The sequence below is a fragment of the Hippocampus guttulatus genome, chromosome 13 (assembly GCF_054856545.1).
Source record: "Hippocampus guttulatus isolate MCC_2025c chromosome 13, RoL_Hgut_1.0, whole genome shotgun sequence".
NCBI lineage: Eukaryota > Metazoa > Chordata > Actinopteri > Syngnathiformes > Syngnathidae > Hippocampus > Hippocampus guttulatus.
The window spans coordinates 1,068,154-1,084,675 of record NC_141273.1 but is presented as its reverse complement, the minus strand read 5'-3'; the positions used below and the strand labels follow the sequence as shown (position 1 = coordinate 1,084,675).

The 16,522-nt window shown below is 47.0% G+C and overlaps 1 protein-coding gene across 2 annotated transcripts in view; it reads right to left on the bottom strand.

Annotated features, from left to right (window-relative positions):
* Positions 1 to 1,328: 1,328 nt before the first annotated feature.
* The window catches only part of slc4a11 (solute carrier family 4 member 11), a 33,460-nt gene continuing 18,266 nt past the window's right edge, over positions 1,329 to 16,522 (bottom strand). For both annotated transcript variants that reach the window (XM_086127511.1, XM_086127512.1), the window contains 15 exons: positions 15,957 to 16,038; positions 15,342 to 15,465; positions 14,978 to 15,187; positions 13,505 to 13,589; positions 13,014 to 13,139; positions 12,192 to 12,305; positions 11,659 to 11,791; positions 11,525 to 11,598; positions 10,718 to 10,946; positions 10,528 to 10,634; positions 8,564 to 8,729; positions 6,446 to 6,619; positions 6,174 to 6,369; positions 5,110 to 5,279; positions 1,329 to 4,338 (listed from right to left, as the gene is read on the bottom strand). In XM_086127511.1, coding sequence (XP_085983637.1) covers positions 4,272 to 4,338; positions 5,110 to 5,279; positions 6,174 to 6,369; positions 6,446 to 6,619; positions 8,564 to 8,729; positions 10,528 to 10,634; positions 10,718 to 10,946; positions 11,525 to 11,598; positions 11,659 to 11,791; positions 12,192 to 12,305; positions 13,014 to 13,139; positions 13,505 to 13,589; positions 14,978 to 15,187; positions 15,342 to 15,465; positions 15,957 to 16,038 — 2,057 coding nt within the window. In that variant the 3' untranslated portion in view covers positions 1,329 to 4,271. The remainder of the gene's footprint in view (positions 4,339 to 5,109; positions 5,280 to 6,173; positions 6,370 to 6,445; positions 6,620 to 8,563; positions 8,730 to 10,527; positions 10,635 to 10,717; positions 10,947 to 11,524; positions 11,599 to 11,658; positions 11,792 to 12,191; positions 12,306 to 13,013; positions 13,140 to 13,504; positions 13,590 to 14,977; positions 15,188 to 15,341; positions 15,466 to 15,956; positions 16,039 to 16,522) is intronic.

Genomic DNA, 16,522 nt, shown 5'->3' with positions numbered 1-16,522 from the left:
TTTCAAGCTAGTGAGGTGAACGTAATGGCCTGAGGATGGCGCAAGAGGACAGTTTGAAGTGTTGAGCAGTGAGCACAACTCGAGGGTCCTCAATAAGTCGTCGTCAAAGTTATTAGAGTTGAGCTTGTTGTCCATGTTGGGCATTTTGTCATCAAATGATTACTTTTAGTAATTAATGATAACGTCAATAAGCACTATTTCCGCAGAGTGCAGCGATTAATAGGGGGCAAGGATTCTATTGAGCGTAGATGCCACTAACTGGGTTGAGGTGTTCATTTTTTCCCCTGGGAGAGGATCAATTAGGGCAAGGCCTCGATCAGAGCCGAGGCCATGACTTGAGGTGAGGTGTTTATTTGTCCAAGTGGGTGATTCATTGAGGCACACGTATATTAAGTGGAAGTGACTCGTTTGTTTCAGGTGTATATTGATTAATTGGAGCACGGCCTCTTCGTGCACAAGACATTTATTTGCGCAAGGGTATGAAGATTCATTTGGGCAGGGCTCCACTCAGCGGGTCGGCAATTATTAGGGCACGGCATCTATTAGAGTCGAGGCTGCTATTTGTGGCGAAGTGTTTATTTGTTCAAGTAGATGATGATGAAGTGGGGCATGGCCTCTATTAAAGCAGAGGCCGCTGTTTGAGTTGAAGTGTTGATTCGCTCCAGTGGAGTCGAGGCATGTTTTATAGACGGCATTGAGGGTGGAGTTCACCCGTGGACAGTTAATTGGAGCACGGCCTCTTAGAACACAGGCAACTCTTTGACGTGAGGCGTTTATTTGCTCAAGTGGATGGATATTGATTGGGACCTGGGGAAGGCGATTAGTTGAGGTGAAGTGATGCTGAATAGTTGGGGTGTGGCGTTGCAGAGGGGATGCAACCATTTGAGGCAAGGTGTTGATTTGTTCAAAAAGACGTGGATTCATCGATGCGAGGTGTCTATTCCAACAGAGGTCTCTCGTATCTGAAGCGAGACGTTTATCTGTTGAGGAAGGGGGGCAATTAGCTCGGGCGCAGCCTCGATTTGAGTGGAGGCCACCATTTCACGCGAGGTGCTTATTTGGTTTGGTGAATGATTCCTCTGTTGAAGCGGAAGCCAATATTTTAGGTGGGATGTTTTGTCTACATGCATGACAGTTAAGTGGGGCGCGACAGACCTTTAATTAAAGCAGAAGCTACTATTTAAGGTGAGGTATTTATTTGTGGACGGCTATTAATTGGAGCGCAGAGTCGAAGGGAGCGAAGGCCACTCGCATGCGAGGTGAGGCATCGGCAGCTTAGCATGGCGTTCGTTAGCCATTTGCAAGGCAACAAAGAAAAATATGCCCCCAACATGACTACTTTTTATTTGGCAAACAGCTTGAGATAGTCTCTTTTTTCAGTGTCAGTATATATATATATATATATATGTATATATATTTATATACTATGTAATAAAACTTAACACATTCTCTTAAGATATTTTTTACACCATATTCCAGCTTACAAATATAGCTGATCTTTTCCCCCCAAAAAAAGACTCCATGACACCCTGTATATATATATATATATATATATATATATATATATATATATATATATATATATATATATAATCTTACATTCATGGTTAGAAAAGTAGGCTACTGTATATGTAAGAAAAGAAAAAAAAGGTTTCAAGAATGTCGGGAAAAACAAAGGTTGGGCAAAGAGAAAACAACGAACATCCAAGAAAACCCTTTCGAGTGGAAGTCAAGAATGCAAAAGACTTTTGGGATGATGAAAAGTTTGTACGAGTACATGTGACTCCTGGTTTTCCTCTCTTTTTCCTGCGAGGATAATTAAGAGGATTATGCAAATGTCTCCACGTCGGCTTACGCCTTTCCTCCGCGTGGTCCGACGGAACCGACTGCACGAGGGGAGCTTTTTTTTCTCTTCATCTTCAAAAATAGAGCTCGCTGAGCTTTTTTTTTTTTTATACACAGTATTGCTGAATCGTCACGTGTTGCATTCGAGGACCGTCTGTGAATTGGCAACGGGTTGTGGGAAAAATTAAGCTGCGTACAAAAATCTGAAACTCTAGCTAGCAAACAACATGTCGAATCCAAAATTGAGGGCTATTACGTGACGTTACCTTGCAGGGATGCATTCGAAAGCTTTCAATGTCACTTTCCAGAACGACAGTGGGCTCGGGATGGTGCCGATGTTTTCCTACATGTAAACATATGAAGCCAAAAGCGGTAGACAAACATTCCCAACACAAGAAATGAGAAAGTGATGCAAAGCGCGCAACGTAGGCATTTCCTTCAAAGAAATTATAAGATAAATAAATATTCAAAGCTATTTTTTTTTCAATGTAAGAATATCTTGAGAATTGTCATTTTGGTTTGTGCTGCCATTCTAAATAATCTGACAATTTATATATCATATCGTCTATATTTGTTTTGATTTCCATTCCCCATGAAACGTCCGGTGAGGGTTTGGCTCAGGGATTGGACAGGAAGGGCTAGGAGTCCAATTAGGGTTGTCATTACAGCGTTGGGATGAGGTTGGCTTTCGGAATTTTGGGGCCGCGGGACCAGGATAAGATATGGGACAGGACACAACAGGGAGAGTTGGGGACAAGAAGCGTTTGGGGTGAACGTTTGGGCTAGTAGTACTGGAAGGGTTGCTGCCGGGGGTTAGGCTGAGCAATAAGGGACAGGACAGTGGTAAGGATTCTGGTTAATCATAGGACAGAAATAGGAAACGTTCTGGCTAGGGCTTTGAGACAGGTTAGGGGTCGGACCGGAAGGATTGTGGCAGTGGCATAGCGGGGCTTTAGGGCGAGTGTTGCGTGTCAGGGACAGGACAGGTTATTGGGGCAACAGGACAGGGAGGAGGAGGGGTTAGCGGTTAGGCTCATGGTTCAGGACAGGAGAAGATGGGGTGGCAAACTCCGGCCCTCGACGGCCGCGTTCCTGCATGTTTTAGAGCACGGGTGTCAAACTAAAGGCCCGGGGGCCAAACCGGGCCCGCCACATAGATTTATGTGGCCCGCTTAAGCCAAATACCTTCCATGACGCTTCCTAAAATCTGTCAAATTCTCATATGTCATAAATAACAGAGACATTGGAAGCACGTTTTGGTTACCAAAGCCCTCATGACAGTAACTTAAATAGTTGGGGAGAAAAAAAAGCTTCTTGACTTCTTTATGTGGTTTCACAGTCATGGCGGCCCTCCGAGGGAAACAGTAACTACAATGTGGGCCGTGACAAAGAAAGAGTTTGACACCCCTGTTTTAGAGGTTTCCCCTGCAACACACTTGATTCAAATGATCGGGATCAGGATCAGGCCCAATCAGAACTCGCTGATCATTTGAATCAGCTACGTTGGAGAAGGGAGACATCGAAAACAGGCTGGACCGAGGATCCGACTTTGAGACTCCTGGGTCAGGGGATAGAGACAGGACGGGAGGGCTTAGGATTGTGGTTAACGGTGGGCCAGGAAGACATTTTCTACCAGTTTTGTTTTGTTTTAAATCGAACGAATGTGGCTGAAGACAGCTGGAATAAGCTCTGGCACGCCTGCGACCCTCCTGAGGATGAAGCGGTTCAGAAAATGCTGTAAAATAAGTTTTCGTGTCAACATGCTGGCCTGTCACGAGAGTCTCGTCATGAGGAGTATTGCCGATTGTTACTGCAGCTTTTGAGGAAGGTGGGACCGTCTTTGTACTATTAGGGACAAAGGTGTGGGCATGGCAAGGACATCATCATGGCCAGACAAGCCCCGCCTCCTCCATGGTACATGAATGGGAATGCCTGAAAGAGGAGAAAGAAACCCCCCAAAAACGCCACGCTACCTTTTGGATCTAGTCTTCAACTACTCATCAACAGAGTGTAAGTACACGTCACGTGGACCAAACACCACCAGCACCAGCACGGTGGAAAAACACGCAGGTGTGGGGGAAAAAAAGGGGGTTGTGCCGTTGCGCCGTTGACCACTTACACGGCATTAGTGAGTAGTTCCGAGTACTGGAGGCAAACACAAGGACGACAACTGCGGTAAAATGGAGGAGTTCTGGAATTGCTCCTCGGCGACTTTGCTGCCCTGTTGGAATGTTCCCACTTTGGCAACAGTCGCTGCTGTTGGAATGTTCCCACTTTGGCAACAGTCGCTGCTGGACTTCCTTTTTCGCCTTTGCACAGATTGGCGTGTAAAAAAAATAAAAATAAAAAATCAAAGATCACTTTTTCCTTGCCCTTTTGCGGCAGGTCTCTTGGGTTGCATCTGGCGCCGTTTCCGCCCTCTGCAGCTACATATGTTGGGCATCCATGATGTCCAAGTATTTGGCCTCAATGATGTGAGGAAGCACCCTGTTCCTACACACACACACAAGAAGAAACATGGATGTGACATCACCTATTCAAAAGATAATAGGGCCGCATACATTTCCGTGAGGGACGCCAAACAAAATGTTTGCCGGACGCTGATGATTAATTGTTGTTTTGGCACATTTTGATTTAGGATGACTTTGTATTTTGTAATTATTTAAAAAATAAGAATAAACACGCAATGTTCATGTCTTTCTACTTAGTTTGAAAGGAGCATTTGAAATGAAATTTGGCTGTTTTATTGACGTCACTGATTTTTTTTTTTAATCATTTGAAATGTTTTACTTGTCTTTCATGATGAAAATCTGAACATAGTTGTTTTGTTTACATACTTTTTCATGACTTTTTCAAAAACCTTTTTTGTATTTGTTGATAACGTACAGGTGTACCTCCTTGAAAGTGCTGAGTGTGAGAGTTTGTGTGCGCGCAACTTTGAAGTGCAAATGCTCATGTCTTATTGAAAGCAAGGGCACTGGAGAGACTCCTCTCTGTGCATGTACAATGACGCGTAGCGTACTGTATGGCTAATCATATATAATGCAGAGCAAACATCTGCTCGCTTTCATGTGGTCTCCACGTTAGGAGCCGAAATAAAATGGCAACAAAGTTTCCCAGAAACGAAACAACCAAAGGTCGCGTGACCAAAGCAATTGGAAAAGCGGAGCTCGACTTGTTTCTTTTGTATTTCTTTGACGTGCCAAAGTATTAGTGCGCGTCAAAAAAGTGGGATGAGGTTTTGCGGCGGTGCGAGGCCGTCACCTGATGGGGATGAGCAGGATCATGACCAAGGGGAAGATCATCTTCATGTAGGGGACGGGGTACATGCCAAACGTGCACAGCACCAGCAGCTGCATCATCTGCAGGAAGGTGAAGTAGTGGATCTTCCTCTGGGGCACTTTGCGGATGTAGTGGGTGGGCGGGTACGACGTCTGCGGCAAAGGGAGGGGGAGAAAGAGCGTCGGGAACCAGCCGGAAAGCTCAATTCCCTACGCTTGTCTTCCTCCAGCTGTCGCGAAAGGAACAACTCGAGGAAACGACGTTTTGAATCGACACGAAAACCAAAGTTCAGGACCAGGACTTTTACACTTCGCCATTGTTTTCCCACTGTTCTGTGTGAAAGGCAGCGACGCAAAACCGACGGAGGAAGGCGGCCCGCAAACGTCACGGCTTCGACCGTCCCTGAGGTTTGACGGCCGCCGCGTGGAAGGAAGAAGCGTAAAGCCGATATAGAAGTCTGAAGTCCTCTTTCACGCGGCTCAGCCAAACCATTTTTCTCAAGCTGCCGAACGGTGTGAAAGGGTCTGACGGAACGGGGCGGATAAAGGCAACCTGCTTGAGAGGCTCAACGGTAGCTTTATCAAAGGGAAGAGCGTAATGCCTAAAAAAAAAAGGACCCTTTCACGCCGTTAAATATTTTCCCCATGTTGCTGGACTGTGTGAAAGGGTCCAAGAGAACGGCAACGTGCTTGAGAGGCTCAACGGCAGCTTTGTCAGAGGGGGAAAAAGGGTCAAAAAGTCCCTTTTCACGCTGTTAAACATTTTCCCCATGTTGCTGGACTGCGTGAAAGGGTCCAACGCAGATTGCGAGGGATAAAGGCAACCTGCAAACGTTCCCATTTTAGCCGCTCAACGGCAGTTTTGTCCGAGGGAATAGCGAACGGCCTGAAAAAGGGTCAAAAGTCCCCTTTCACGCTACAATTTCCCCCCCCCCCAAGGCAGATTGTGGGGTACAAAGGAAAGCCGGGCAAATTTCCTTGCTGTGGAGAGGCTAAACGGCAGCTCCGTTAAAAGCAGTGTGGGGGTTCAAATTGTGCTCTCCTCACCTGCTCCTTGAGCAGCAGGGCCATGCGGTCGCACATCTGGTTGCCGTCGATGGAGGTGAGCGCCATGTAGAGGAAGAGGCCGTAGAGGACCGGCTTGGGGATCCACTGCAGCGGCAGCGGCAGCAGGAAGACCGACGCGCCGATGAAAACGTTGGCGGCCAGCGACGTCACGCGCGTCTCCTTCACCTGCACGATACTGAACGCAAGCGCAATCACGCACTGGCGATGATGCGCGGACCCTCGGCGGCCGGCGGCGGCGTTCTTCCACTCACGTCTCGTAGAGGTGTCCTCCCTCCACGCGCTGCTCCACGAAGGCAAGCTGGCGCACGTGCAGCGTGGAGTGCGGGAAGGCGGCGTGCATCCAGGGCAGCCCCAGAACCGACATCAGGATGTTGATCAGGCCTGACAGCATCAGGTCCCAGTGGTACGCCGTGCCCTTCAGCAGCCTAGGCGCCGACAACAACAACAACAACAACAACATCAACAAACGCACTCAGATGGCTTCTGAAAGCTTGCCCGGACAACTTTTTTTTTTTTTTGCAACATGTTAGCTGCTGCTACTAAAACGGTTTCAATCCGTTGTGTTTAGCAGCGTAGCCTCAAAAGGTTCTCGGACCTGGCAAAAGTACGACAGAGCTTAATTTTGACCCGCCAGCCGCCATACCCTTTCACGCAGAGCATTAACACGAGAGCACCGCTGACCTTGGAACGTATCGAATCAACGTGCACGCTCGTCCGTACACTTGACGGACTTCTCCTCCGTAAAAGAAAGGTCGGCAAAGCGTCGGCTCACGTGCGGCGTCGCATTCATCAATGTCGGCACCAGGAAGCGGAGCGCGACGTCGCCTGACTTTTAGCTTTTACGGCGCGGCATGAACAATTTTGTCCCCTCCGATCGGCAAACTCACTCGCTGCGGCCATGCCTGCTCGAAATTTCTAACTTTTTTTGGTGGGTCATGGGCTGGATTAAAAAAAAAAAATACAAAAAGTTTCTAATGGGGCAGTTTGGATAAGAATGCAGGAAAATATGATAAAATGCAAAAATGGCCACTTAACTCATTCAGTACCAGCCAATTCTGGACCATGTCTGAAAAGACGTTTAAAAACGTCTTTGGTAGTGAATGAGTTAAAATCAAAATGCTTGGATTTCTTTTTTTTTCTTTTCTTCCAAACATGGCTCCTCGAGACGTTTTTGTCCATTTACCAACGACAGACATGTCTACTCAATTACACGTTGCAAGGTCAAACCAGATGTAATGTTCAAAGGGTGCCACGACATTTTTTGTTGATCTATTTATGACACACATGACAAATTTCATGCTACAAAGTCAAAGTGGCTTGAAATACCCGAGAGGTGCTTCTTGGCGCGTTTTGAGAAAAATCTGTTGAGTTTTGTGTTTTTTGGGGGTGTAACTTTTTTGTTTGTTTTTAAATAGCCATTTTAGTGCATCTTTTCACGATAAACATGACTACCAAAACTTGGTGAGGCAAACTGGCTTTGAGGGCTATTTTAGTTCGTTTTATTTTGGGGGGGGGGGGGGGGTGCAAAATTCTGAAAGGTGCCAACGAAGCAAAGTGCCTGTTTCGTACTAAAATGGCAGATTCTTTGTCTTTGTACGAATTGCTTCTTGAGACTGTTTTGTGGGTCTTTGCGGGATGATTAAAAATGTCCAAAATGAGCCTAAAATGTCTTCTTGAAAGCAAAACGGCTGACAGCCTGTGCTTTGGCGATTAGCAAATTGAAATGGATTCCCTTTGACTACTTTTCATTTGGGAGTTTTGAAGGCTCTCCGATGGGATTTATTGTTGTGCGGCCGCTGACTTATGATTCCCTGGCGGCATTGCAATCGGGCACCCGTGCTCACATTGTCGAGAGGCATCAAATTAAGCGACGAACGGGAACAGATAAGGGAGCGCCGCTCTTATCGTGACGGACGGACGTTGGGGCGTGTGGGCAGACGGCGCAGCGGAAAAGGTTAGAATCCCTGTTTTGGCCGCGGGGGCTTCTTGACTCAGATGTCAACTTTTGTGGCTCACTTGTCGCCGCAAATCCCCCAAAGGTTGTCCGTCCGTGGCTTTTGAAGCAGGCAAAGGCAACCACGTTACAAGTATTATTATTCAATAAAAATCCGGAGAAATATGGTTGCGGCAACAGAAGCGGAAATTTGGGTTGTATTTAGTGCCGTTAGCCGATTCGGTTTGGCAGGTTTCTACTTCCTGTTTTTGGATTTTCCGCAATTGGCGTGAGCATCAGGTGACTTGATTGAGGCTTTTATTTTGGCCATTTGTCTACTTCCTGTTTTGGTTGCAATGCCGCCATCTTGCCGGGAGTCCGAACCAGCATGCGGAGCAATTTTTTGCAAGTGAAGGGGCTTTTTGTCTTCTCCCACCTGTTCTCGGGCGCATTGGTGAGCGACACGACGATGTTCTGGTCGATGAAGATGAGCAGAGCCAGCAGGAAGCCGAGGCCCATGGCGCTCAGCACGTTCAAGGCCGTCAGACGCTCCAACGGCGCCACGCTGAACGTGGGCTTGTTGTGGACTTTAAACACAGGAACTGTTCACGCCAACAAAAAACACAAAGAAAAGCACTTGTCATTAGTTTCCACATAATTATGGATTTTTTTCCAAAATACATTTTTTGTCCTCAACCCATTTTTCAAAAAAAAAAAAAAAAATGTTTTCAGATAAATCAGATGTTCATGTTTGTGGGAAAAAAAACACATTTTGCTTATTAAATGCTTTACTGATAAAACATGCTATTGAGTTGAAAAGGCTTTTTTGTGACTACATTTTTCTGCAATAATTTTTTTTTCAGATCAAGGTCAATGTTTTGGCCATGAAAATCTCTCAGTGATCTTTTGATAATCGTAATTATTCAAGATTTTATTATTATTATTTTTTAAATAACATTTTTTTTAGATTAAAAAATAATAAATTTAGAGCTCTAGAATTTTTTTTTTGGGGAAGTTTGGGAAAAAAATATATACTTTTTTTCTTTTCAACAATAAATATTTGCACGGTAAGTTTTTTCACACAAATGGCAATTATATTTTTAACTTTTATTTTTGTATTTTTTCTGAAGCAGTGTTTACTCGAGGGACCAAATCATTTTATTTCATACGCTGCCCCAAAAAGGCTTTTGTAGTCGCTGACGAAAGACCTTGAAGTGGGCCAGTAAAAAATAAAAAACATGTTTTTCACGTGTATTTTTTCTTCTTCTCCAAGAAGTCAACTGGAAGTAGGCGTTTTTAGAACAGCAAGGCCTTGAGGTGTTTCCCGAAGGACGCGCAGCAGCAGACGCTCACGCTTTACGTCCATGAAATAAACATAACAAACATTGCCAAAACAAACATGAATAATCAGGGAGGCTGCGGATATCGGCGTTCAATTCCCTCGGCCTGCCGTGCCCCACTTCGCGCGCGCGCGCCTCCTCACTTTGTTCTCCGTTAAACGTTTGTTTGCGTGCACCTGAACGTGTCAAAACACAACAGGGGCACCAAATCGATGTTTTTGTGTGTGTGTGTGTGTGTGTGTGTGTGTGTGTGTGTGCGTGCAACAAAAAACTTCCCACAATGAAGTTTAATGTTGGAAAAAATAATTTGTCATTTTTTTGCGATAAATTTTATTTAAGAAAGAAAAATTGTCATCTGAATAATTTTTTTAATGTTCTGTTTGTCATCTTTGAAAAATCGTTTTTTAAATGTTTTTCCCAAGAAGAAAAAAAATTCAATCAATCCTTTTTCATGATTAAAAATCGAATTGTCAAAAAGTTTTCAAGACAAAAAAAATCATTATTTCATGAATTGAACAATTTCCCAACAATAAAATGGTACTTTTTGAGGAGAAAACACAATTTCAAAGAAATGTAAAAAATCTGTCAGTCGTCATATTTTTCAAGATTCTTATTACTTTCTGGGTAAAGATTTATTTGTAAGAAAAAAGTCAATCTGGCAATCAAGTCCTGATTTTTTTTTCTTTTAGAAAGAAGCATGATCTGACTTCAAATCCGTGTTTTTTTTTGAGAATATTCACATGTTGAAATCCCAAAAAGTTTTTGTCAGCTAAAAGGCCAAATTTTCCACGATAAAAAGGTAATTTTCCAACTTTTAAATGAGATTTTCTGTAGTTGTACGATTTTTGGGAGGATCAAATTCTCTGTCAATGGCACAAAACAAGTCAACATTTAAATTATTTTAAACTGAAATTTAAAATCAAGTCATGTTTACTCAAGGGAAAAAAAAGGATGCAAATTTTGTCTGGAGAGAAAACCCCCCCCCCGGCAATTTTCCGGCCAACCCGTCATGGAAGTGTTTGTGCGATGAGACAAGAAAGCAGGAAAAGCTGGGACTGACGCTCAATGTCGCTAAACAGGTATGATCCGATGAAGGAGAAGAGAAGAACCGAGATGGGCAGCGCGCAGTCGGACAACACCTCCCTCACTTTGGCGTGCAGGAACGGACTGGCAACACACAGAAATGCGCACATAAAGACGCCGTATCCATCAGGCCCGACGAGTCAGCGGTCAGCAGGCGCATGGCGTACCTCCTCTTGAACTGGTAGAGTGTGTAGCCCATCCACAGCGTTCCCATCATGAGCAGCAGGCAGAGGACGGGCCGTTCGCGCGTGCAGTCGATCAGCGAGTCGGGCAGGGCCTGCAGCACCGAGGCCACGCCCAAGTCGCTCCCGTTGACCCCCGCCCCGGCCACGCGGTGCGACACGTCTGCCGCACTGGCGTTGCCCAGCGTGGGCGGGTTGTAGTACCTTTGGAAGACTGGAAGGACAACGGAACCGAGCTTTAATTGTTCCGATTATGAATGATGTCCTCTCATATAGGCGTCCTAATGTCTCCGATCCATCAACAAAATGGATGTCGCTCCGTCGGGACTGATTAATGAAAAGTTGGTGCTCGTTCATCAATGTTCCAAACGTATCAAAATGCAGAATGCGTTAGCGTTAGCGGCGTAAGAGGTTAATGTTATGCTAACGAGAGACCAGCTAGCGAGGCTTCTTTTTGAGGAAATTAAAATGGCGACAATTATTTATGAGCCGCTCCGATGGGTAGCGGAACATTGAGGTTACCCGAACCTCAGCGCCTCAGGACTCCGTTTTGGGTTTGTCCCCCCCCCCCCCCCGACGTATTCATTGGGAGTGTGCCAAAGGTGTTCAAGAGAAGGTCGAAGTCCATCAGGCCTTTCTAGTGACGAGGAAGTGGTCCAAGGTTCAATTCCAAAAACATACATCGGACGCGCTAAACTGGTCCCTCGGGGTGACTGTGAGCGCGGGCGGCTGTTTGTCGAGATGCGCCCCGCGATTGGCCGGCGACCAGTTCGGCCGGCGCTTGTGACTCACTTTTCACCGTTCCTTTGACGGCGTCCACGACAAAGGCAATCGAGATGAACAGAGCGATCACCTCCTCTGTCGACCTGCAAAAACAACAAATATCAGCCAGGAAAACTTTTTCCCTTTTTTTTTTTTGCACACACCTTTTGAAGAGTTTCATGACCAGACTGAGATTGAAGACCCCCCCCAGGATGAGGAAGAGGCAGTTCCACAGCCCGATGCAGGCGTAGAAGGCTGGGAAGTCCAGCTGGTAGTCATCACAGATACCGCGGATTACTGCCCACAAGTACATGAGTATCCTTCCAGTTATCAGGCCCGACTATGCAGTCTGTGGTGTTTTGTGGCTCATTGGAAAACTTTCTTGCAATGATGAGTACAGTTAGCACGATAAGTACACGGTGAGGGTTGTGATCAGACTCGACCATGCAGCACTTTCCACTTGTTGTTATATATATATTTTTTTTTAATTTCAGTCGTCAGCCTGGCTGCGCCGCTGCTGCCAGGATGCTTTAAATTCCAGGGAAAACCACCGCGGCCCGCAGGCCGCCATCTTGGCCTTGCCGTAAAACAAAAAGGGATTCTGATTTACGGCTGGCGTTAACGGCGAGCGTTACGCGCTCGGCAATCAACATCATGGTCATCGTCACCACGGTACAACATTTGAGGACGGACGTACCGCTTATAAAGATGGCCAGGGGGGCGGTGGTGAGCGGGATGACCAGAGGCGAGCCGGCAAACAGCGAGTAGATGACGCCACCGATGGACTGCCCGATGATGGCCTTCCTCACGTCTGCACGCGCGTGCGGAGACAAAACGCGCAAGGTCAGATTTGGCATATTCACAGAGGCAAAATATTCCCAAGAGATAATCATGTAATATGTCATAACGCCAGTCGTAAAATTAAAACCATTTTTCATCGCGACTGTGTGTGTGTGTGTGTGTGTGTGTGTGTGCGCGCCAGAGGTTGCACGTTTCCGGGCTGTCTCCCAAACGCTCGCTAATTTCACACTAGCGCGGAAAACACAAACACACTCATCAGGCTCGGCTATGCGGACGGTCGTGTTTTAAGGCTCGAGCTCACAAAACTGATCGTCTACAGGCCCGACGATGCGGGCACTTGTATTTCATGATTTCAATACATTAAAACTATTGACTGTCCGGTCGGTCGGCCTCTTTTGAATGTTTACCGACGCACTGAAAAATCGATGATTACCGATGTCATCAGGCCCGACTATGCAGCCAGTCAGTGATGTTCACGTTGCCGTCACACCACGCCCGACCGCGCAGTTGGCCGTTGCCGTTTTCTGGCTCAAGAACACGAAGACGATCATCAGGCCCGACTACGAAGTCGCTCGGTGGTGTTTTTCTGCCTCATTTATTTGTAACGGGGATAACAAGTACGCGGTCGTGCGGCCAGTTGGAGTCAGTACGGGAGGATTGTGTCCCGGTGTCCCGCTACGCAGTCAGTCAGCGGCGCTGGGTGTGGTGCAGTGGGTACCGATCTCGCCGCGCGTGCTCTCGTCGTTGAGCGAGCCGAGCGCAATGGCGGGCAGCAGGATGGCGATGTACAGGAAGATGGCCGTGGTCATGTACTTCAACAGGGTCTTGTTGTTACCCACGATGCCTGTAGGGGGGGGGGGATAAAGAAAAGAATAAAGAATACCCGCAAAGGCAGTGGAGGTGGGTTAGCATCATATTTGGGCAGATTATTTGTCCGACGTGACATCAGGTGGCTCACGAGCCCTCGCCAACGCGCCGGAAGGGGCTTTGCCCTCTTGTTGAGTTCCTATGAGCATCCCGTTGCATATTCATGCGCCGGGCGGCACAGGTTGCACACGGACACGGATCGGCGGGCAAATAGCACCGTCGCCTTGACGTGCCGCTGTTAGCGACAGGCTAACGCGTTGTCCGTCACGCAGATGCGAAGCTTAGCTTAGCCCAGTGAAACTGAGCTCGGCTTGAGCAAAACAGGCGGCGGGTGAATCGTACCATCTGTGAAGTCGGAGGCGTAGAGAGGAAGGCGGCGACGCAGGTCCTCGTAAATCCCACGGCCGGCGAGGAAGAAGTCTGTACACTAGGAACACAGAGGGGGGGTGGGGGCTTGTTGTTAATGAGGTCGTTGCGACCCGACGGTGCAGGACGACCCGAGCGGCTCGGCGCCGTCGACATGGCAACTAGCAAGCGAGGGACCGAGGACACCCGCAGCTTTCTTGGAGTTGGACGCGCGGTGTTTATTTCGAGTGTATCATTGTTTGGAATAATTACATCTGCTGGTGGCGGTTGTGGGTTTTGTTGGTTTTTTTTGTTTTTAGACAAGGATCATGTTTAAGAAACTGCGAGAGTTTTGGGAGAACAACGATTTCCAGTTCAAATGAAATCAATCGAGGCACATTTTGAATGATATTTTTCAAGGAATGAATTGTCCCATTTGTCATTTGCAATCGTGGATGAGCTCTCGGTGCTTTTTTTTTTCTTTTTAATTACTTCGGATGACATTGAAAAATCTAAATGAATTTGGCGTCTTCTCGACACAGATAATACGGTTTAATTAACTCATTCAGTAACAGCCAATTCTGGACCAAGTCTGAAAAGACGTTTAAAAACGTCTTTGGGAGTGAATGAGTTAAATGACTGTAGCCAATTAGATTTTGGGAACGAAATATATTCCAAACATGAAGAAAAAAAATGTTGAAGAGAATTGAAAAATAAGTCAAATAAAAAATATCCTCATTCTTTTCATTTAATTGACTTTTGGCGGTTTTTAATTTTGGCACAAAAACATCCATGAGGTGATCATTTATTAATTTTTTTTTAAAAAAATGCGCCCTCCTCTTCATCTTCCTTCCTTCCTTCCTTTCTTTTCTGTTCATTGTTTTTTTGGGCCCGAGGAAGGACACCCGACATGCTTGAGTGGAGGAAACACGCGAGCGGAAAAATGTCTGCGAGCCCTCAACTGTCAGAAGGGCGCGCGTGTGGGCACGTGGGCGCGCGGGTGCGCGTGGCAGGGCTGTGAGGGATGTACGCTAAGCTTCTTTGGAACGGGACTTGATCGATGGTGCGCAGAGGAAGAGCGAAAGAAGCCCGCACAGTTTCAGGAGCCCCTTTCGCGCAGCTAGGCTACAAAATCGCTGCAAGTTGGCAAAATATGGACTTTTTAGGTGTGGGAAGAAGGGGGGGCGAGGGGGTGCACCAAATCTGTTCAAGATGTGAGTTTGGGAAATTTTTTTTGGAAGTGTGAAGGTCGGTGCGCCAAAGGTGTCAAGTGTTGAAAAGTTGTCGAGGACGCATAGCTTTAAAAAGTTTCGGAAATGTCACCGGCGAAAAGGGGTGCGCCGAGCGCGCCAGGTGCCCTTTTCCTAACGTTTGCCGCATTACAATGGTGGGGGGGTGCGTGTGGAATACCAAGTTGGGATTCGAAAATGTGCGTGAGGGGGGGTTGCAATGGCGAAGAGGCGCGCTGACCTTGAGGGGCTTGTGTCTGCGGGGGTCGGTCTCCTCCTTGCCCAGGGCGGTGGGCTGCTGGTTGGCCGCCGTCAGCTGGTGGCGCTGGAACACCAGAGCCTCCTTGAACTCCTCCTGCGTTTTGGTCTCCAGAAGCTTCTGGCGGAAGGAGATGTCCGAGAAGAGCGTGGCGAACGTCCTGCCCAATTCCATCGCCGTCTTGGTGCTCTTCTGCGGGACACAACGGTCGCCGAGCGTCCCGATGAAACATCGGCGATAGCGTAGCGTATGAAAAAAAAAAAAAAAAAAAAAAGGCCAACACTCCTAAATCAGCACCGAGGTAAAAGATAAAACGGCAGCTGGAATATACGGAGTTCGATCTTACCATCTTGAGCGGCGCCAGGACCAGGATGACGTAACGGACCTCGCAGCAGTTCTCCCCCCAGTTCTGAGGCCTCTCCAGCCGCGAGATGCACACGTGGCGGCGCTGGAGGTTCTTCAGGTTGCACCTGCGCGCGCGCACAAGAAGCTCAAGGCCGCAATTTGCATCAACGGTCAACCTCACAATACAAGGAATCCCCCCCCCCCCCACCACCCCCAAAACTTCAAGTCAAAAGTCAAGTAAAATCGTCTTTTCATCTCTTTTCAGTTTTCAAGTGGTTCAAATATATATATATATATATATATATATATATATATATATATATATATATACACGGTATCAATAAAAAGGCTTTATGACTCACTTTTCAGATTTCCCAGAAAATGTTTTGGGAGTATTTGAATAAACTTTTTTTTTTTTTTTAAGTTGATCAATCCAAAGAATTTTTTGGATGAATGAATAAATCTCAGCCATTTCTTGGAATTTGCGGCCACCGGAAATCAGCTTTTTTTTTTTTTTTTCCGAATTGCACTTTAAAGGCTGAGCTGTGACGGACGACTTTGCTTTTTTGGCGCGATCCGACGGCCGTCGGCCCGCGCGGGGGGGGGGGGCACTCACAGTATGCAGAGCCACGACTGCTGGTAGTGAACTCCCGTGTCCGTGGCCGTCACGCCCTGGATGGTCTCGGACAGAAGGTGAACTAGGCGGGAAAAGAAAAACGCGTGACGACGCGGAATAGCCGCGCCCCGTTGCGCAAGCGCACGCGACATGTGAGAGGAGGACAAGGGGGGGGGGGGGGGACGTCAAGGTCAGACACGCGCACGCGCACACTCCACAACCCTCATTTCAAATAAAACGCTGACCCTCAGATTGCAACGTTAATTTGGAACCTGAACCCGCCAGATTTGGAAGCTTACCCCGCCGGTTGCAACACCTCCAGTCCACGTCTACAGGCTCCATTTGGAACCCCAAGCCTCGTGTTGATACCTTTTCTGGAGCCCTAACCGGGGCTGCAAATCCAATTTGGAAACCCGACCACTGATTTGAAACCCCTCGCATGATTCCGAAACCCCATCCCCTTCCTCAAAACTTGGAAGATCCAATTTCAAAGCCGCTTCCTTGTTTGAAATCTTCATAAAAACCCGAACCTGGACTTAAGAGCCTAATTTGAAATCTAGCCTCTG